Here is a 22,272-nt window from a genome sequence, read left to right as displayed (position 1 = left end):
TGAGCTCCAAGGCAGGATTGTGTCGAGACACAGATCTGGGGAAGGGTACCAAAACATTTCTGCAGCATTGAAGGTCCCCAAGAACACAGTGGCCTCCATCATTCCTAAATGGAAGAAGTTTGGAACCACCAAGACTCTTCCTAGAGCTGGGCAGAAGGGCCTTGGTCAGGGAGGTGACCAAGAACCCGATGGTCACTCTGACAGAGCTCCAGAGTTCCTCTGTGGAGATGGGAGAATCTTCCAGAACCCCAACCATCTCTGCAGCACTCCACCATTCAGGCCTTTATGGTATAGTGGCCAGATGGAAGACACTCCTCAGTAAAAGGCAGATGACAGCCTTTTGCCAAAAGGCACCTAAAGGACTCTGACCATGACAAAAATATTATCTGGTCTGATGAAACCAAGATTGAACTCTTTGGCCTGAATGCTATCTGTCTATCTCTGTTCTCTCCTCTCCGCACAGGCCATACAAACGCTTCACACGGCGTGGCTGCAGAAACTCTAATCTGGTGGTCCCTGCGCGCACGACCCAGGTGGAGTTCCAGGTCTCCGGTAGCCTCTGGAACTGCCGTTCTGCGGCCAACAAGGCAGAGTTAATCTCAGCCTATGCCACCCTCCAGTCCCTCGACTTCTTGGCGCTGACGGAAACATGGATTACCACAGAAAACATTGCTACTCCTACTGCTCTTTCCTCGTCTGATCATGTGTTCTCGCATACCCCGAGAGCATCTGGTCAGCGCGGCGGTGGCACAGGAATCCTCATCTCTCCCAAGTAGACATTCTCTCTTTTCCCCCTGACCCATCTGTCTATCTCCTCATTTGAATTCCATGCTGTCACAGTCACTAGCCCATTCAAGCTTAACATCCTTGTCATTTATCGCCCCCCATCCAATCCTCATTTATTAAGTCAAATGACACCGCTGGTCCTGCTCACACTGCCCTACACTATGCTTTGACTTCTTTCTCCCCTCTCTCTCCAGATGAAATCTTGCGACTTGTGACGGCCGGCCGCCCAACAACCTGCCCGCTTGACCCTATCCCCTCTCTTCTCCAGACCATTTCCGGAGACCTTCTCCCTTACCTCACCTCGCTCATCAACTCATCCTTGTCCGCTGGCTATGTCCCTTCCATCTTTAAGAAAGCGAGAGTTGCACCCCTCCTAAAAAACCTACACTCGATCCCTCCGACGTCAACAACTACAGACCAGTATCCCTTCTTTCTTTTCTCTCCAAAACTCTTGAGCGTGCCGTCTATAGCCAACTCTACTGCTATCTCTCTCAGAATGACCTTCTTGATCCAAACCAGTCAGGTTTCAAGACTGGTCATTCAACTGAGACTGCTCTTCTCTGTGTCACGGAGGCTCTCCGCACTGCTAAAGCTAACTATCTCTCTTCTGCTCTCATCCTTCTAGACCTATCTGCTGCCTTTGATACTGTGAACCATCAGATCCTCCTCTCCACCCTCTCAGAGTTGGGCATCTCCGGCACGGCTCACTATTGGATTGCGTCCTACCTGACAGGTCGCTCCTACCAGGTGGCGTGGCGAGAATCTGTCTCCGCACCACGTGCTCTCACCACTGGTGTCCCCCAGGGCTCAGTTCTAGGCCCTCTCCTATTCTCTCTATACACCAAGTCACTTGGCTCTGTCATATCTTCACATGGTCTCTCCTATCATTGCTACGCAGACGACACACAATTAATCTTCTCCTTTCCCCCTTCTGATAACCAGGTGGCGAATCGCATCTCTGCATGTCTGGCAGACATATCAGTGTGAAAGTCGGAACACCACCTCAAGCTGAACCTCGGCAAGACGGAGCTGCTCTTCCTCCCGGGGAAGGACTGCCCGCTCCATGATCTCGCCATCACGGTTGACAACTCTGTTGTCCTCCTCCCAGAGTGCAAAGAACCTTGGCGTGACCCTGGACAACACCCTGTCGTTCTCCGCTAACATCAAAGCAGTGACCCGATCCTGTAGGTTCATGCTCTACAACATTCACAGAGTACGACCCTACCTTACACAGGAAGCGGCACAGGTCCTAATCCAGGCACTTGTCATCTCCCATCTGGATTACTGCAACTCGCTGTAGGCTGGGCTCCCTGCCTGTGCCATTAAACCCCTACAGCTCATCCAGAACGCTGCAGCCCGTCTGGTGTTCAACCTTCCCAAGTTCTCTCACATCACCCCGCTCCTCCGTACACTCCACTGGCTTCCAGTTGAAGCTCACATCTGCTACAAGACCATGGTGCTTGCCTACGGAGCTGTGAGGGGAACGGCACCTCCTTACCTTCAGGCTCTGATCAGTCCCTACATCCAAACGAGGGCATTGCGTTCTTCCACCTCTGGCCTGCTGGTCCCCCTACCTCTGCGGAAGCACAGTTCCCGCTCAGCCCAGTCAAAACTGTTCGCTGCTCTGGCAACCCAATGGTGGAACAAGCTCCCTCACGACGCCAGGACAGCGGAGTCACTGACCACCTTCCGGAGACACTTGAAACCCTACCTCTAAGGAATACCTGGGATAGTATAAAAGTAATCCTTCTAACCCCCCCCCTATGAACGGAGCAAAGTAGAGCGATCCTTGATGAAAACCTGCTCCAGAGCGCTCAGGAACTCAGACTGGGGCAAAGGTTCACCTTCCAACAGGACAACGACCCAAAGCACACAGCCAAGACAACACAGGAGTTGCTTCGGGAAAAGTCTCAATGTCCTAGAGTGGCCCAGCCAGAGACCGGACTTGAATCCGATCAAATATCTCTGGAGAGACCTGAAAATAGCTATGCAGTGACGCTCCCCATCCAACCTGACAGAGCTTGAGGGGGATCTACAGAGAAGAATGGGAGAAACTCCCCAAATACAGGCATACCAAGCTTGTAGCGTCATACCCAAGGCTGTAATTGCTGGGAAAGGTGCTTCAACAAAGTACTGAGTAAAGGGTCTCAATACTTATGGAAATGTGATATTTTTTAAATGTTTAATACATTTGCAAACATTTCCAGAAACCTGTTTTTGCTTTGTCATTATGGGGTATTGTGTGTAGATTGATGAGAACTATTTAATCCATTATAGAATAAGGCTGTAATGTAACAAAATGTGGAAAAAGTGAAGGGGTCTGAATACTTCCCGAATGCACAGTACATCCTGGGATTGCGTTCAGGCCCAGCCAATCAGAATGAGTTTTAAGACAGAAACACAGCTGTCGGGGTGCCTGGTCTCAGATGATCCCGCAGGTGTAGCCGGATGTGGAGAAAACGAGGATGACCAACTTAAACAGCATTCAGTACGTCAGTAACCCTTTTACCTCCAAACATATTTTTCCCTAAACATTTGACACTTATTCTCTCAAACGTAATTTCTAAACACAACACAAGATATATCCAAGAAACCCCAGTAAAATATTTACCAAAATCACATACGAATACAGACAATGGTTAAAACTAAAAGTCAAACTTTGGTCTAACCAATTAATGTCAAAAGAAAAGTTATTATAAAAACAAAGTCTGCACTAATAAGTACACAATTGTTTAAGAGTTTCTGCTTTGAAGGAAAATTATAACTATAAAAAAAAAAAATCCTCTGTTCAGTGGCTAGACAGACAGCTGCAGACCCCATGGACTCTCAGGGTATATCTTGGGGGGGTGAGGCAGAGGTGGTGGATGGGTTACCCCAGGAAGATGGTTGTGTCACGTGGGGATGGATCAGTTAGTTGTAGTACCTGGATGGACCATCAGAGTATCTGGAAGGGCCTGCAGAGAGGAGATAAAATAGATGACTGATGTACTGTAGATTATTTCTGAACAAAACTACAGCCATTAAAAGGCTGGACGTGTGTGTATTTAATTTGTTGACCGAGGCTGTGCGTACCGGAGAGGTTCCCAGAGAGGCCACCTGAGAAGCGGTCACTACCGCTAGACATTCTGGGTGAATCGGAGTAGCTCATGGAGCCCAGTGACGAACTGCTCTTCATACTAGGACCCTGCTGGAGACACAAACGCACATACACTGAATAAAGAACAACATCAAAGGCGACCAACTACTGAGGAATTCTTTGTGGTTTCCTGAATCACATCATCTACCTTACATCTATGGGAGTACAATAGGAACAGGTTTAGCCACAGTAAGGAGGAGGTGGGATGTTAGGATGCATTTGGCGAGAGAACACAGAAGGTTCTAGAGCACTACCCTGTAATGCCATAATCAACAGCAATAAATCAGTGACTGAACACACAGCCAGACAGGAAGTGGGTTACAGGGCTCTGTATCAAGTCTGCCATTTACCCTCACGTCACCAGTTCCTGTTGCAGGAAGCACCTGAGAGCTGCATGTTACACTGGTACTGCAGCTGACATAGAGCGTGGTGTGTGTGTGCGTTGCATACCGAGGAAACACTCCTAAGTCTGTAGTCCATCAGGACGTCTGTCAGCTTCTGTGTCACCTTCAGTACGATCTGAGCATCGCCCTCATTCTCGATCTGGAAATTGTCCTACACACAGGAATCAGACACTCAACACACAGCACGTTTAAATAACACGAGAAAGCGTAGTCTCACACAAGTGGTTCCACCCACCAGGTATTTGAGCAGTGTAGAGGGAAGGCTGCTGCTTTCTGGTACTGCTCCCATCAACCCCTGACCTGATCCATTCCCCATCTGTCCCCCTCTGAACTCCTCAGGGTAGCGGCTTCCCGGACTCTCCCCCAACAGCCCACCCTGGCCAAAGCCCCCGTCCCTTCCCCCTCCCAGCCCAAAGCCATCGGCTGAACCACCCAGCCTCTGACCCCCTATATTGTCAGGGTAGCCTCGGAAGCTCATGTCCCTTTTCTGGAAGGCCGCAGAGGGAGTGGAGCGAGACAGGGGGTCAGAGTAGCCCCCCATACCACCCATGGGGTAGTCAAAGAGGCCGTCTTGGAGAGGGAACTCTCCTGGGAACAGAGGCTCTGCAAACCTGCCACCTGGAGGGAGACAAAATAATGCATTTGGACTAGTAAACAACACTGCATCCCAACATACCCCAGTCAAGCTCACAACAAAAGTCTTATCACCTCAGTAATCTCTGTTAACCCGGAAGTAAAATCTTGTGTAATTTGGTCAGCTGCGTGATTAACTTCTGTATTTATACGCGTTAGAAATTGAGAGTTACGACAAAAGGATGTCTCAACCCTAGCAAATGGAAACTCTCAACTAAAGCCCGCCTCAACGCGCAAAGGACTCGAGGCAAAGCAGTTTAAGCACCGCCTTCGCCCAATCCCGATACGGACAAATAACCAGTGACGAAAAACACAAAACCGGAACTAATGCTGCTCGGATCTCACGCATCCCATTCAGTCCTTGCAGATTATCTCGGTCTACATTCAGAATCTGCCCACGGGAGATTATCACCTCAGAGACATTTACATTTACATTTTAGCAGACGCTCTTATCCAGAGACAACCTTCCACTTCTCCCCACACACGCTCTCACCTGGTTTTGGTCCTCTAGGTCCCATCCCTCCTGGAGGCCCCATGTTGGGGATTGCTGAACCTGTGATGACAGGGAGAGACGTCAGAACCACAGTACATCTAAAAGCAGACTGAGCACAACGAGATTCAGGCATACAATAACTTGAGAATAAACAGAAAGACGTACGTAGTCCTGCGAACGCTTGGACCTCACTGGGCTCCTTCAGAATCACCTGAAAGATCATACAGAATCAAGTCAATAACCAACAGCAATATATTTCCCCCTGACGCATCTCAACAGTCTGCCGTGTCTTCTCTTCCTCTCCCCCTTCTCACCTTTAGCTGTCCCCTGCCCTCTCCCCCTTCTCACCTTTAGCTGTCCCCTGCCCTCTCCCCCTTCTCACCTTTAGCTGTCCCCTGCCCTCTCCCCCTTCTCACCTTTAGCTGTCCCCTGCCCTCTGCCTTCTCCAGCTCTGCTGCTGCTTCTTTCACCTTCTTCCTCACTTCATGGTCCTTTGTGGCAGCATTCTCCGCAAAGGGCATCTTGGCAGAATGGTTTTGCTTCTGGAGAACAGATGAGGCCATACAGTTATACAGCATCATAACACAGACCTGTAGTTCCAACAGCCTTTTACAGGGACTTTTACTGTGAAAGTTTACAGTGACACACACACGGGGCCTCACCATGTATCTGAAGGAGTGCTTCCAGCCCTTGATGTGAGCCAGCATGTCAGTCTGCAGATGGCTCACCTTGCAGAGTTTACACTGGTAGTGGGGCGGGACTGACTTACTGGGGCTGCGGTACTCCCACACATATTGAAGACCTGCAGGACACGAGTGACAGCTCACACAACCAACCATGGGCAGGGAAAAATCCACAACCAATCACAGAGCCCCATGAAGCCTATATTAGTGAAAGAGTGCAATGAAGTGACTTGACTTAAACCTCTTGGACCCTTTGGGCATAGGGCGTCTACCATGGTGCAATGGAGTAGGTACTCACCAATGACTGTCTCACCAGTGATGGCCTTCAGCTGTTTGGTCAAGGAGGGGATGGTCTGGACCTTTCCCGCCTTGGTGGTGAACACTGGGAAATGCACAGAAGTCAACACACAAAGCGCAAACACGGCAGAGACTGCATGATGAGATCGCCATCCTGCCCACGGACAGGGGAGACCAAAGAGTCCACGCGTCCAGTCATCTGACCAGCAGACAGCCAATAGCCAAAGAGCCTCATATTTCAGGAAGTGAAACACTGCAGGTATACTTCAAAAGAAGGTATAGCTTTTAAAATGTCAGTGTGCATTCCTTACACAAACCCCCAGTCAAAAGACTTTTAGTGGAGTTTAGTGGTCCTTCATTTACTGAACAACAGTTAGAAACACAATCTCTGCTCTTCTGAGCCTCTGAGTCCCATTTCCAGCCGCGCATCATCGACAACATCTGGTAAGAATCCTTAACATTTGTGCGCTAGGTTAGCTTCTGCTAAAAACACAGATTGGTTGGGAGTTCTGGAATCACCTGTTCTGGCTGGTAATCAAAGATGCTGGTAATCAAAGATAACTTCCTCATTTGATTCTCTGTGTGCAATTCGAGCCCCACCTTCACGAGATTCATTAGAAGGTTGCCCGGAAGGCACACCAGGGCCTGTTTCATGCAAGGGTTATAGTACTAACCACGACAGAGAAGAGAAGCTTATCTGAGGTATGAGGCCTGCTGAAAACCATGGGGGCTGTAGTTCTTCTACCCACCTAGACACAGGTCAGAGCTGGGCTATAGGATTCTCTCACTTCCATCAGGCACTGCTCCATACCTGTGTCCAATCAAAGCAGTGCAACTCTTGCATGAGCACAGAGGAACCCAGCCCCATTGGCAGGCAGTGAATTGAGAGAAACACTTCCTACTCTTTGAGGGCCACAAAGGCCCCGAAAGAAAATCCTGCTGCCAGCATCCATTTCCCATCTGAACTACTATAGGCCTATGAGGCCACATGTTTTAGCCGGGGGCTGATAGCCCTAAATTGCATGGGGATGGAGTATCCGATCTCATCCACCACCAACGTGATGCACGGCAGTCATGTGGCCCCACAACATCTGACCCAGACAGGACCCTTAGTGATTTGACCTGCAACAATATGGTGCAACAGCTCTACGGGACTGCAGAGAACACCTGCACACCTATGAGGACAGGTTCGAGGTTGTGGTTTCTAGCATTGTTCAGACTGTAAATCATGGACCAAAGTGTTTTATGAAATAAAACTACTTTTAATGCATCTAAAAAGATTTGTGCACATTGTATCAAAGACAGACCTTCCAGAAAGTCATTGAAATGAACACTAGGGAAAAGCCCTTGTGAGCCACACAGCCTAAGGCCGTGGACAGTGACTTGAAGTTGACTAGCATTTACAGCGACCTCTAAGAGGCAGTGAATCTCAGACGCGCCCAGAGCCCACGCTTGGACTTGCCCCCTGCCCAATCAGCCACCAGCAAAAAAGTGAAGTCACAGCTCCCAACCTCCTATCAGAGGCAGCGATGCTGTGTGGAGGCAGAACTTACCTATGTCAGCAGAGAAGTTAGGCTGCTTTCTCTGTCAGTTGGGATAACCAGGCCGAAGGAGAGAGAGACAGACAGGCATTAGTGAGACAGGAGGAGGCAGCAGAGGGGTAAACCCCACTGCACTGTTCCCCAAACAGTGGGTCAGGACCCCCTAGAGGGTTGCAGCTTAAGATAGGGTTCTGGATAGAAACATTGGTTTGGTTTAAGCAAAAGCTTCAGGTGGACCACAACACAGAAACATTGGTTTGGTGTAAGCAAAAGCTTCAGGTGAAACACAGCAGAAAAACATTGGAGAACCCTACTGCACTCCCGTCTCTATGGAGAGAGAGAGAGCGGTCATTTCAGCCTCTCCTCAATGACCCTGTAAGTGACATGAGGGAACTCTTGAAACAAAAGTACAAGTACTCTAGTCAGGTGTTCCAATCAGAATCTAGCTCTGTCACAAAGGGCATCATAGAACCAAGCTGCCTGTGAGCCCTAGTGCTTATAACGCAGCAGGAAAATAAATGACTTGAGCTATGGGGACTGACAGCCCACTGAATAGAAAGAGAGGGCATGAGATTGCCCAGAGAAAACACCCAACCCTGTCACCCTCATTAGTCGCAGCCCTTCTACACTTGGTAACAGAGTTAACTGGAATTCCTGCTGCCCACAATACTCTTTAGCATCCTGTAGTCAAGGGGTATCTCAAGCCCTGATTGAGGGGCAGTGCAGCAAGCTGCGTCTCCACAGAAACACAGAAACAAGTCTTAAGAGACCAGGGAGCTCTGATCAGACCCTGCTGCTCCAGCAGTGTCCAGTGTCTGTGTCCAGCCAAGGGCAGCTAGTGAGGGTCCATACCACTTCCTCTGCACAGAGCACTGCCACAACTTCAGGAATTAAACAGGTTAGAAGACCATACACAAGAGTATGTACACAGTACTCTCAAAACCACTGTTTTGGATTCCTTTTTATCACAATAGACACTATTCAGGATGTATTAATCAACTTCATCTGGGTTGTGAATGACTATAAATACAACTATAATCCGAACCTAATATAACTGGGGACAATTGGCATGATTAGCAGGGATGTAGCTCAGTTGGTAGTGCATGGTGTTTGCAACGCCAGGGTTGTGGGTTTGATTCCCACGGGGGGCCAGTATGTAAAAATAATGTATGCACTCACAAACTGTAAGTCGCTCTGGATAAGAGCGTCTGCTAAATGACGTAAATGTAATTACCATGGGAGACTGAACTTACCCTGTTGTTTGCCCCTCCATTAGCGTTCCTGAACCTCTTTTGTGGTGGAGCGCCATAAGATGGCCTAGGATTGTTGCTTTGCTCCATTCTGAGGGTCATCAAAACAAACAATTAAAGACAGCGTTTAATATCTAGCTGTCCACATCTTTTTTTAGGGCGACTAATAAACACAAAACGCAGCTGGCCTTGTTGTGGGCAAAACCACTTGGCTACGCACGGTGGCAAAGATGGTGATTAGCTAGCTGTAGCCACAAGATAGTAACACTACCCGGACAACGTCATCCAGGGTTACTATAGAATAAATACGGTGTGGTATGAGTGACATGAAAAACTGTACCTGAAAAATTAAGATTCGCAAAAGCAAACCAGAGCGGGGTGGATTTTGCGGGTCAAGAAGAAAGAACAACTAGCAAATTCACGCACGCGCAATTGTGTACCTCTTAATAGAAACACCCGTGACGTATCTGATTTTGTGAGCCTATGCGTTTGCCTGTGTAATCAACTTGGAAATGTGAGTTCAAATGAATAAAACATATTAAAATATAATAGTGACACTACTTTTTCATTTGGAATGTATCTATTACACAAGTTGCAATAAAACACACATATTTGTATGCGTGAAATTGAGAACAGGAAAAAACAAACAAAAAAGTTGCAGGCAAATGTGAAGACAGCTTAGCTAGTTGTATCAAAGAGAGAGGCCCCTGTTTGTAAAGAAACAACACGAGCTTGGTTTTGCTGATTTACACTCTTCTAAAGCTACATAAGGCGGGGAACACTGCTGCATGCACAATTATTTTTGACAGTGTCAACACACGTGGGTATTATTATTACGTTTCAAAACGCAATAAATTATTCTGGGTTTGCTACTCATAGATTCTGTGTAAGAGGCGATAGCTTGCTAGCTTACTGCTGCCCACTCTGATCGTGGTCTCCTCCTGGTCCAGCACTAGCACACAAAGTTCCTTCGCTATTGTGTGTGTCAAATGGCATCATATTCCCCATATAGTGAACCACTTCCTCAACATCAACCCTGTATGGCTCTGGTCAGAACAGAAGTAATGCACTATATTAGAGAATTGGTTGCAATTTAAGATGTTCCCCATGTTTCTCTCCACAGATAGTCCTATCCTGCAGAGATGACCAAGTGCAAGAAGAAGAAGAGGCAGGATGACTTCCAGAAGGTCAAGCTGAAGGTGGGGAAGACTAAGCCTAAAGCTGACAACGCCACCAACATCAACTTCCGCACCAAGGGAATAAACCTAACTGAACAGCTGAAGAAAGATGCTAACACACCCACTACACACAGGAAGCTCAACATCAAGGTAGGTAACTCACACACACACACACACACACACACACACACTCCACTACTGTACCTTATGCTGTGTGCCTCCCCTCTTCTAGGACCTGTTGTCCCAGCTGCATCACTACAGTGGTACAGTGAAGCAGGGAGCTCTTGTGGGACTGAGGGAGCTGCTGACCCTTCACCCCTCCGAGTTAGACCAACACCTCTCCAGTCTGCTCAGCGAGGCCGCTGCCGTCTTCACAGACAAGGACCCCAACGTACGGATGTCTGCCACACGTCTGCTCAGGTTAGAAAAGTATTTTGTTATGACAGTGGGAATTTGACTTCAGGTCTGTTCCCCAACCCCCACAAAACCATAAACCACTTGAGAGCAGCACAGTCCTTGGAGAAATGCATTAATGCCAGTTTCTCTCCTACTGTCGCACCTTCCTACCCAATCTGGGATTGGAACCAGAAACTCTCTTGCTACTAGTCCACCTCCCTAACCTTTAACCTCTACTCTCTCCGTGCCCTGCCCAGGTTCATAGCCCAGAGTGTGCCAGCGGAGCGGACGTCTCCATTCTTCCCTCTCCTCTCTGCCCACCTCTCCTGTGCCATGACCCACATCGAGACAGGAATCCAGGAGGATGCCCTGAAGGTCCTCGACGTTCTGCTGGACCACTACCCTGCCCTGCTGGCCGCTCGTCCCGCCCTGCTTCTCACCAACTTCCTGGAGCTGATTTCACACAGAAGCACCGGGGGCGGGGCCAGGAAGGGGCAGGAGGGGAAGGGGAGGAGCTGGGCCCTGTCAGTCAACCCTAACAGGAACGTGACTGGTCAGCAGTGGAGACTCACCGTGCTGCTCAGGTACTTACACACATGCATACACTTGCAATGAGTGTATATGTATTTTTCTGTCGTCAACTTTGTGTTAATGTGTTTTCCAGACTGGGGCGTTTTCTTCAGGCGGTAGTTGAGGAGAGGCGAGGGGAGGAGGGGGTTGCGTGTGTCTCAGGTGACATGTTCGGTGTTTTGAATGGACAAGGAGGAGCTAACGCACCTTTGGAGCTCAACTGGGAGGAGCTTACCTACGGAAAAGGCGGATTCCAGGTGTTTGAACATTCAGGAGCCATGCCCACTCCGCACTCCACCTTCAAACTCAGGTACGCACATCACACACACACACTTCGTTAACAAGCATACACACACACATACTCTGCTGACTCTCCTGCTCATCATCTGTCCCTTTCCTCCACTGTGTTTGTAGGCCGGAGACTGAGCCTGGGGCTGGGGTGAATGAGGGGCTGGGCACAGGGGAGGCTGTGCGGGGCTTTGCCTCCACCCTGGTGCCCCTTCTACTAGATGTCTGGGTAGAGGCTAGTGCCAGCGACCGGAGCAAGACTGACAGTGCTCATCTCCTCACCCCCGACGCCATGTCACTGATGTACCAGGTCCTCTCCATACTACAGCTGCTACGCAAGCTGGCGCCACAGAGAGAACACCAGGATACACTGGTAACACACACACATGATCTCTCTCAGTATAAGATGTGTGGTTACCTTTGTTCTATTAACAGTGGTGTTTGTGTGTTTAGGATGCGTGGTTTCGCAGTGAGTACCTGGGGGATTTTAAGCAGCACTTCATGAAGAACTTCCCCTATGGAAATCTAGACACCCCTAAACAAAGGAGGAAGACAGACCCCAAGAGGTGAGGTGGTGCGAGGACCCTTGGTGTATGTATAGGGACTCCAGTTTTTCCCAAACTAGGGGTCGCTACCTCATATGTGTCGCCTGATTTGAAAATCGGGTCGTGAGAGAAACACTGGGGGAAAAACATCTAATCTATAGTCAACTGAATGCGCCGCTTAGTCATAGAACCATGGTTACGGGAGTAACTGTAAATTTCAGCTATTAGCGGTTAGGACAATCACAGCGGTTTCTGTTTTCTTCCAACAAATGTAGCTCTAACCTTTAAACAGTTTGAGCTATTAGCAATTATGATATATAATATCCGCACAAAATGACTGGGGGGTGGGGGGGGTGGAGAACATAATTAAAAGTGTGTGTTTGTGTGTGGTGTGTCAGGAGTAAACAGGCACCTACAATCCCAGGGCAGACAGTGGAACCCTTGGCTCTGAACGTGCTGCTCTGCCAGGTCATGGTTTCCATGGTTACCCTCAGCCAGGGGGAGGGGCCAGCCCAGGAACCCGATGCTGAGTGGCTGATGCCTCTGAGGGGGTTTGTCCAAGAGACCATGTCCAGTGGGGCCAAGCTAAGTCAAAGACACCTACACACACTCCTGGAGACTGTCTGGAGAATGGTCATCACACAACGCAGCAGGGGTAAGACTGTCTGTGTGTGTGTGTGTGTGTGTGTATGTGTGTGTGTGGGCTGTCAAGGGTGCGGTAATGAACTCATCTTAAATTGTTTTCAAATGTCTGGTGTCCTAACCGTTGGTGTGTGTGTAGCGGTGACGGAGGACCTGTTACAGGCGGTGTATGTTCAGTACCAGCAGATGAACCTGAATCTGCAGACCAGAACACTGCTACTTTCCTTCTACAGCAGACTGTACCTACAGGAACACAACCACACACACATCGCCAGGTAACACACACACATTCTAGTGTTTACTGTACCAAATAACCAAAGATATATGTAGGCATAACCAAGTCTGGAGGGTAGACTACTCTGCTCCTAAAACTCTTTCTTCCTCTTCGGTCTCTCCCTTCAGGAGTAGAGTGTTGTCTCGGTGGCTGGCTGCTCTGCCGCTCCAGTTGTCCCAGCTGGGCCACCGTAACCCCGCCCTCTCAGACAGGCTCCTCCTCTCCATCCAGGCTGCTGCCTCCCGGGGGAACAAGGCCCTGCTGAACTCCCTACGCACACACGCATGCAAGCTCTACGGTGAATACACACACACACACACACACGCATGCAAGCTCTACGGTATATGCACAAAAACATACACGTAAAGCTCCACTCATAACAGTCGGGCAGATCGTATTAAACAGGTAGTCACTAAATGGTCATGCTGGAAAAGACACAAGTGAAGATGTACCTTTTGGGGCTGTTTTCTATGTTTCTCCACTGGGGGGCAGTAGAGGTCCATCTGAACTCCATAGTAGGACAGGGAGGTAGAGGAGAGAGAGGGTAGCATGTTATACAAGCTAGAGACAAAGGTTGGAGGGAGTATGAGGTTGTGGGTGGTGGGTGGTGGGGGCACCTGTGTTGTAATATAAGCTAAGACAGAGCGGGTGAGGGGGTTTGTGTTGTGATAAAAGACCCCAGGGAAGACAGAGCGGGTGAGGGGGTTTGTGTTGTGATAAAAGACCCCAGAGAAGACAGAGCGGGTGAGGGGGTTTGTGTTATTATAAAAGGCCCCAGAGAAGACAGAGCGGGCGATTCACCATCACAAGACTCCGTTTGTCTGAACGGTCTGTGACATCAGCAACGTGCGTCAGCAGCCAACATAACAGAACACAGTACTATCTGATCGTTTCTGTTCTCTCTCTCTTTCACTCTCTCTTTTTATCTCTCTCTCTCTGTTTGTTTGATTAATTTTTTCTTAGACCATAAACTGGTGATGGATAGTTGATTCACTCTTTTACGTCAACATTAGCTCCTTGTTGCTAGGTAAGGTGTGTGTGTGGGTGTTTACAACATCATAGTCCTGGATAGGTAAAGGAGTGCAAGCTTTTGTTCCAGCCCAGCACTAACACACCTGCTTCAGCTAATCAAGGACTTGATGATTACATATGATTGTAATAATAGGGTTTGTTGGGCTGGAACTAATGGTCTCCAGGACCGGAGTTGCCCTCCTCTGCTACAGTGGATGAGCTGTAGTTGGTGTTGTGTAGAGCAGCCAAACTGGTGAAAAAATACTACAGTCAGAACTTTAACGACTTAAACGAGGTAGAATGTGTGTAGAATTGATAATTAATTTACATTTCTAAATAATTTAATCTCGGAACAAATGTTTTTCTTCAATCACAGTATTTTTAATATAAAGCTTTTAGCGGCGCCATTTTGGTTGGTTTTGTGGTCTCGAACCAGTGAGTTTATTTAAATTCTTAATCAAGAATATGGGCAACATTTTATTATTGAGAATGAAAGAGGTGGGAATGTTATTCCCTTGTCATATAATTTCTACATTTAATATCAATATAGAATTAAAAATAGTTTCCCAGATTGTATTTGTAAGATTATTTTTCGCAATGCGAATGTTGGGTCGAGACTGAGACAACCTGGTTAAGTTTGGGTCCCTATACAACCAGTTGAGAACCACTGGTGTAGAGTGTGTATATTGACGTGTGTGTGTGTGTGTGTAGACCCACAGGAGGGCAGTGTGGTATTATTACCGGCTGAGTCTCAGCAGCGATTGGTCCAGCTACTCTACTTCCTGCCTGTGATGTCACAGGGTCTGTTGGCCAATCTGAGTCGCTGCTGCACTGCGGGACGCGTCTCTGCTGGCCTGGCTGCCTCCCTCATACGCATCATACACCTCAGGTAACCCCAGCAACCTCCCAAAGCTACAGATTGAGGTCATAAACTCTGTCACTAACCCAGTGTTCTTACATGATCCCTGTGTCTCAGAAATGTGAGTCGTGTCATGTGGTTTAAACTTAAACAACGTTTGACCGTTGAGGTTTCATCCTCAAAACATTTAGTTGATATCCAGGGCAGACCAACATCACATGGCCTTTACTAACCCCAGACGGTTTAAAATCTTTTAACTTATTGCGCTTAAACTTTTAAACATTTTCTAAATATAATTTTCAATTCATAAAACTATTTGTGTGTGTGAGCTGTCAGTCGTTCCTGGTTAGAGAGAGGAGACAGCAGACCGATGGTTTGCCAGCTTAATGGAATCAAACAATTAACCAATTAAGACACGTCGAGGGTCGTGGCACAAGATCAGTGGCACATGCTGGACACACACACACACACACACACACACTCTCTCTATCTCTCTATCTATATATCTATCGATCTACACAAAGCAGAGCAGAGTCTTGAGCTCATGGGTTATAACCAGGCCTGGCACTTGGTGGGAATTTATAGTTCACTAGACATAGGCCTTTAGATGGCAGTGTTGGTCCTTTTAGTGTGTGTGAGCATAAGCAATGTTCTGCTGTTTGGTCATGCTGTGGTTTGGCAGTGATTTCTCACACACACATCCGGTCTTGCATAACGCTATGATGTCATCAATGTGCATCGCCAGCAGGTGTGTGTGTATTTGTGAGACACCCAGTGTTTCCTGTGTGTCTCTGGGGCAGTGTTACACACACCCGACTAGAGGTTGGGGCAGTGTGTGTAGACTGGGGGTTGGGGCAGTGTGTGTAGACTGGGGGTTGGAGCAGTGTGTGTAGACTGGGGCTTGGGGCAGTGTGTGTAGACTGGGGGTTGGAGCAGTGTGTGTAGACTGGGGGTTGGGGCAGTGTGTGTAGACTGGGGGTTGGAGCAGTGTGTGTAGACTGGGGGTTGGGGCAGTGTGTGTAGACTGGGGGTTGGAGCAGTGTGTGTAGATTGGGGGTTGGGGCAGTGTGTGTAGATTGGGGGTTGGGGCAGTGTGTGTAGATTGGGGGTTGGGGCAGTGTGTGTAGATTGGGGGTTGGGGCAGTGTGTGTAGATTGGGGGTTGGGGCAGTGTGTGTAGGCTGGGGGTTGGGGCAGTGTGTGTAGATTGGGGGTTGGAGCAGTGTGTGTAGACTGGGGGTTGGAGCAGTGTGTGTAGACTGGGGCTTGGGGCAGTGTGTGTAGACTGGGGGTTGGAGCAGTGTGTGTAGACTGGGGGTTGGGGCAGTGTGTGTAGACTGGGGGTTGGAGCAGTGTGTGTAGACTGGGGGTTGGGGCAGTGTGTGTAGACTGGGGGTTGGAGCAGTGTGTGTAGACTGGGGGTTGGAGCAGTGTGTGTAGACTGGGGGTTGGGGCAGTGTGTGTAGACTGGGGGTTGGGGCAGTGTGTGTAGATTGGGGGTTGGGGCAGTGTGTGTAGATTGGGGGTTGGGGCAGTGTGTGTAGATTGGGGGTTGGGGCAGTGTGTGTAGATTGGGGGTTGGGGCAGTGTGTGTAGGCTGGGGGTTGGGGCAGTGTGTGTAGATTGGGGGTTGGGGCAGTGTGTGTAGATTGGGGGTTGGGGCAGTGTGTGTAGACTGGGGGTTGGGGCAGTGTGTGTAGGCTGGGGGTTGGGGCAGTGTGTGTAGACTAGGGGTTGGGGCAGTGTGTGTAGACTAGGGGTTGGGGCAGTGTGTGTAGGCTGGGGGTTGGAGCAGTGTGTGTAGGCTGGGGGTTGGGGCAGTGTGTGTAGACTGGGGGTTGGGGCAGTGTGTGTAGGCTGGGGGTTGGGGCAGTGTGTGTAGACTAGGGGTTGGGGCTGTGTGTGTAGCACAAAGGTTTCTTTGGGAAGTGGAATGTGGCAGAGACGTCATGGAACGATGGGAAAATCGTCCTGTTGGCACGTCTCTTATGTTACAGAACACACCATTTATTTATCTCTAACCCCCCCCCCCCCCCCCCGTCTTCTTCTTCACACACACACACACACACACAGACACACACACACACACACACACACACACACACACACACACACACACACACACACACTCTGCTCGGGGGAAACTACATTCTGTGTAATGTGGTCAGTTCCAGATAGAAATGGACATAAGTCTGACCCATATAATCAGAAAACAAACTGGAACAATCCTCCATCCTGTAAGATGACTTTTGTTAGGCTCTATCACTCAACCAACGCTCCATACCGTCCTCTTTCTCAGTCCATTCTAACCTATTTGCATGTGCGTTTCAGGTCCTCTTTGAGTGGCTGGTCAGTAGGGTCTCAGGACGCGACCCTGCGTGATGTTGACTACATCAGCTTCCTGTTCTCCACCCTCACAGGTCAGGCTCCGCCCACACACGTCTCACTGATATCTGGTCATCAGATGTGATCAATCTTCAGGTTCGTGAAGAAGTACTCTCCAAGGAAACTGACCAATCTTTCTCTCTTTCAGGGTTTTCATCTGATGAGTTGGCCACCCTGCAGGAGGCTGGGGATGAGAGTGTGCTCCCTCCCTCCCCCCTCTCCCCCCTCAGCCTGTACCCCACCCCCCTGGAGCAATTCACACACCACTGGGACGTTGTTGAGGTCAGGAAACACCTACCAGGGCTTTATAAGTGACTGTTGTGACAGAAAGAGGAAGAGAGGGTGAATGAGAGGGCGAGATGGAGAGTAGAATGTGAAAAGAGGACAGCGACCGAGATGGAGAGAGACTGAGCACTTCTTCCAATGTAGTGTACCTGTGAGAGAGGTATTCTGGACACAGTGTCAGTTATTTAGTTCCCCCTGGTGTCACACACAGGGCTCAGAGGGGGAAGCTTTATCTGGCCACACTGGCCGAGAGGGGAACCTTTATCGCGTTGTGCAGGCCGGGTCTGCGTGGTTATCGGGCACCATGGAAATGCTAATGAGAGCCTGTGGCATGATGGGAGTGTGACATTTGTGCTCGGAAATTACCGTTAACGGAAACGCACCCCGAAGCAAGAGGTGTGTGAGTGGGGGCTATAATCACTAATTCAGCTCTTCAATTAGAGCCTGAGATCCTGGTCGTCTCATCTCCATGTCTGTCAATCAGACTGAGGGTTGGGGGGGCAGGGGAAACAGTATTAGGGGACGGACCATGTCTGCTCTGATTCCACTAATGAGACAGGATTGTTTTTAATGGAGGGGGAGAATGCCAACAGGTCTGGGGTCTGGTGCGCACACATTCTAACACATTGAACACACCTCATTTCCATAGAAGGTCATGAGAAATTGGGTTTTGATTTGAAGTTAATGAGGAAAGGTTTAACGTTGTTTCTCACCTCTGAAAGTTTGTGTGATGCCCTCTCGTCTCACCTGTACCCCTCTGTCGCTCTCTACACTGTGTGTGAGAGAGAGCAGTGCACTAAAGACAACTTCATATTTTAATGTACCTGTTGGCTCAAACCTGTTATGTATCACTTCCTGTTCTCAGTACACAGGAATGTGGGGAGAAAGACCATCTGTTAGGTAGAAATATAACTAAGTAGACATTTGCATGTGTGTGTGGTAATGTGGTTTGTCTGATGAATGGTTGTGGGTGATGTTGATTAGAGGAGAGAGTGACACGTGCCTCTCCTTCATTTGTCCTCTAATTCCATCCCTCCATAATGTCATTACTACTATTGGATTTCACCCTCCTTACACACACACTACCTGATTGTTTGGGCTCATAAAACATTGTTTAAAAAGATTGTCCGATCTGCCACATGTCAGCTCCCATTACCCAGCCTGCCTCAGGAGACGCTTAACCCTTTCATTTTTAGGAAAAGGGGGAGTCTGGAGGAGAGTTATGTGGAGGAGAGGAGAGGTATCTGATGGGAGTGGAGGAGAGGTTACAATCTGGTGGATGTGTAACATATTGGTTACATTACGTTTTATTTTATTTAAAATGTTTGTCATCAAGCAGACACTCAGATATTAATGTTGTGACCTATGAACTTTCAAAACAGCAGGAAGTGATCTTAACCACTGTCTGTATGTCCCGCCCACAGGAAGTGTGCCACTGCTTGGAGACGCTGGGGTCTCGTTCACAGTGCTTCGACGTGCTGCAGAACGGCATCTGCAAGAACCTGGTGAGATGGTGTACTTGTGTGTACTCATCTCTGTGTGTGTGTGAGTGTGTGTGTGTGTGTGTGTGTGTGTAAAACTGTGTCTCTCTCCCTCCCAGATGGGTCTGGCTGTGGTACCAGACAGTATGGCAGCAGGGTTGTTAAGAGCTGTAGCCAGACTGTTGGACCTGTCCTTCCTCCCCAGTGAACCTCTGCTGAGGTTCCTGTCCCGCTGTTGCCTCAGCCTACTGTCTCTACTACTGACCCTACAGCAGGACACCGCCTCAGAGAACAACCACAAGAGGTAGGCCTGTCTGTGTGTTTAACCTGTTTCCTTCCCTGTAGGTAGGTGGTGTGTAGATTGTATGTGTGTATAGATTGTGTCCAACCTCTCTCTCCCTGCAGGGAGGCGGTGTGGGGAGCGTGTGTGGCGGCGCTGAGCAGCGTTCCCCGGCTGTTGCGGTTGGTTCTGCAGTCGTTGCAAGTTAGGGACCTGTGTGAGGAGGAGCTGCCTCAGCTGGCCCAGATACTGTCCCTGCTGCTGCAGCACACAGCGCTATGCAACCAAATGCTGGCTAACGCAACTCTGCTACAACGCATCATACAGGACCTCACGGTAAACACACACAGCCAACTACTCAACCACATGCTGGCTAACGCAACTCTACTACAACGCATTATACAGGACCTCACGGTAGTAAGGAAGCTAAAACAAGTATCATGTTAGAATAAAAACATGACAATGCAACACAGGTGTGTGTTCTGAGGTTCTAATGATGGTGTGTGTGTTCCAGAGGTACTGTCGAGGTGAGTCGAAGGAGCAGTGGATGACTGACCTGCTGTACTGCTACAGCGTAACCATGGCGACTCACCGTGGAAACCTGGGGCTCCGAGACATCTACTGACCTAGGCCCCAAACCAACCACAGACCCTTCTTCCTGTTCTCTGTCCACTGTCTAACCCACTTGTCAAACTTATTCCACGGAGGGCCGAGTGTCTGCGAGTTTTCGCTCCACCCTTGTACTTGATGGATGAATTAAGGTCACTAATGAGTAAGGAACTCCCCTCACCTGATTGTCTAGGTCTTAATTGAAAGGGAAAACCAAAAACCTGCAGACACTAGGCCCTCCGTGGAATGAGTTTGATACCCCTGGTCTAACCCCAGACATCCTCTCTTCCCCATCGGTCTCCCTGTCCTCCTCATTCAGCTATCATTCCTGGCCCAAAACCAACTGTCTTCTTCATATTGCTAAATCTTGTGGCCACCACTAGTCCTGGAGAGTTAAAAGGATGTGCAGGCTTTAGTTACAGTCCAGCACTAATATACTTGTTTAACTAATCATCTGAATCAGGGGTATTAGTGCTGGGTTGGAACCAAAGCCTGCACGCACTGCATCTCCAAGACATGGATTGAATTAAAGGATTTCTCAACTGATTAGTTTTTGTTACAAAAATACAAAATAAAGCTGGAGTCAGTGAAACTTGTCAATTTATTTATTTGAGAAGTTTTATAAAAGAGTAGAAAAACATTATTAACATTATCACATTGAGGTTGTAAAGACTTGGCATCTGATGGTGTTTCAACATAAGTGCATCAGATTGAACAGCATTGACACTGAAACACAGTTTCTATCTTTAAAGTGACAGTTCCCCTCTAAATGATAACAGGCTTTTTGATGAGGTGCCACAAACATATAGCAAACTTAGATTATTAAGTCGACCATCTCTTTAAGGCAGGTAGTGACGTATAGTATACGATTAAAGAGAGTAACGGGAGTGTGTATAAAATGTTTAAATATACCCCCTCCACAGTCCTTCTACAGAGAAAACACAGGTACACCTGTACCCTGTGGAGCCAAAGTACCTTGTGTACATCTGTCTACCTACTATTATGGCTGAGGGGAAAGGGGGAGGGACATGCATGCCTGTGCGAACCTGCTCAGGTAGATACTAAGGTAGAGCTGACTACAACCTAGTACAAGTGTTATGGCTGACGGGAAGAGTGTGTGGGTCTGCAAGCAGGCGTGTGTGCCTGCATCTGCAGGTGGGCTGGCTGTATGACTGGCTGTTGACAGACTGCCTCATTCTCCACATGGGAGGAAAGGTTATCTCTCTGTGTGTGTGTGTTCATTCTCTGTATGGTTGAAATTATCTTGCACACACACCATGTCGGTGGACTTAACTCCTCCCTTTGAGGTCATGACTGTGATGTCACATAGCTTTGTTTATAATACTGGTCACAGGAAGAGAGTACAATCAGGCCAAGAACTCCTCCATGGTTAATACTGGGCACAGGAAGAGAGTACAATCTGAGAGGAAGAGGCTAAGCAAGAAAATCTGTCTGCGCGAGAATACAGCGTGACGCAAACCAAGTGGGGATTTTTTGTATGGAGGTCAATGAGTGTCGAATTTTGTCAACATAAAATTGAATTGATGAGTGAGGCTTATTTGATCGAATTTAAGTTTCGTAATGTTTGTTATTACGAATGTACTGATATAAGTGGACGCACGTGGCCTCTTTGACAAAAACAATGCCTGTTGTTCACACGCAAACCTGCCCTCTCATTGGCTCAAGTGTTCCCACCTCTGCAGAAATGTATTCCCATAGTTACAGCATTGGGTCCCACCTCTTGTCAGTATATAGATCCTCTTTGGTACAATCTGGCCAATAACCCCACCATGATAAGGCAGTTGGGTAAGTAAATAACTTCACGGCGACACACATATGTATGCCATTTAGCAGACGCTTTTAGCCAAAGTGACTTACAGTCACGCGTGCATACATTTTACATAAGGGTGGCCCCGGGATTCAAACCCAGTACCCTAGCATTACAAGCACCATGCTCTACCAACTGAGCCACAAAGGACACATGCAGGGTGTGTGTAGTCGTCAGTGTTTCCCCCGGCCCTGTCCAGCGCTGTGGGGTCTGAGGTGGTAGGAGTACTGCCTGGCCTGCCCCACTGCATCACACAGGTGCACACACTCCATACTGCTCACTGCAAAAACACACACACAGAAAGTATAATAATAACATGTTAACAGAGGAAACAGAGATTTTGTACAGTTCATCCACATCACTCTATTCACATAATACAACCAGGTGTGTGTGTGTGTGTGAGAGAGAGAGAGAGAGAG

At 48.5% G+C, this 22,272-nt stretch overlaps 3 protein-coding genes across 5 annotated transcripts in view; 1 reads left to right on the top strand and 2 right to left on the bottom strand.

Annotated features, from left to right (window-relative positions):
- Positions 1-2,945: 2,945 nt before the first annotated feature.
- LOC311111990 (uncharacterized protein) lies at positions 2,946-9,692 on the bottom strand. Of its 2 annotated transcripts, none has more exons than XM_084154945.1 (12): positions 9,564-9,692; positions 9,227-9,314; positions 7,986-8,016; positions 6,434-6,517; positions 6,115-6,254; positions 5,869-5,994; positions 5,618-5,663; positions 5,453-5,512; positions 4,562-4,944; positions 4,373-4,477; positions 3,859-3,973; positions 2,946-3,740 (listed from the first exon to the last, which is right to left on the bottom strand). In XM_084154945.1, the coding sequence occupies exons 2-12, from the start codon at positions 9,311-9,313 to the stop codon at positions 3,697-3,699; spliced, it is 1,221 nt and encodes a 406-aa protein (XP_084011071.1). In that variant the 5' UTR covers position 9,314; positions 9,564-9,692; the 3' UTR covers positions 2,946-3,696. The 2 variants fall into 2 exon arrangements, with proteins under 2 accessions (XP_084011071.1, XP_084011072.1); XM_084154946.1 differs by having other exon boundaries at positions 3,859-3,970; positions 9,564-9,650.
- A 224-nt stretch (positions 9,693-9,916) lies between these two features.
- Positions 9,917-20,617, top strand: LOC311127014 (testis-expressed protein 10 homolog). Of its 2 annotated transcripts, XM_084158750.1 has the most exons (18): positions 9,917-10,043; positions 10,347-10,551; positions 10,634-10,821; positions 11,055-11,381; positions 11,462-11,677; positions 11,782-12,028; positions 12,109-12,221; positions 12,599-12,855; positions 12,982-13,117; positions 13,245-13,414; positions 14,839-15,016; positions 17,317-17,405; positions 17,519-17,652; positions 19,080-19,160; positions 19,256-19,440; positions 19,542-19,752; positions 19,931-20,090; positions 20,260-20,617. In XM_084158750.1, exons 2-17 carry the CDS (start codon positions 10,366-10,368, stop codon positions 20,039-20,041), a joined length of 2,829 nt encoding a protein of 942 aa, XP_084014876.1. In that variant the 5' UTR covers positions 9,917-10,043; positions 10,347-10,365; the 3' UTR covers positions 20,042-20,090; positions 20,260-20,617. The 2 variants fall into 2 exon arrangements, with proteins under 2 accessions (XP_084014876.1, XP_084014875.1); XM_084158749.1 differs by having other exon boundaries at positions 9,920-10,043; positions 19,931-20,617.
- The window catches only part of LOC311127013 (inversin-like), a 29,057-nt gene continuing 27,400 nt past the window's right edge, over positions 20,616-22,272 (bottom strand). The window contains exon 20 of the mRNA XM_084158748.1: positions 20,616-22,133. Within this exon, the coding sequence (XP_084014874.1) occupies positions 22,027-22,133 (107 nt within the window). The 3' untranslated portion in view covers positions 20,616-22,026. The remainder of the gene's footprint in view (positions 22,134-22,272) is intronic.

This window comes from Coregonus lavaretus (assembly GCF_964263955.1).
Source record: "Coregonus lavaretus genome assembly, chromosome: 3".
In the NCBI taxonomy this organism is placed as follows: domain Eukaryota; kingdom Metazoa; phylum Chordata; class Actinopteri; order Salmoniformes; family Salmonidae; genus Coregonus; species Coregonus lavaretus.
The sequence above is the reverse complement of the archived record's forward strand: the minus strand, read 5'-3'. Positions and strand labels throughout refer to the sequence as shown.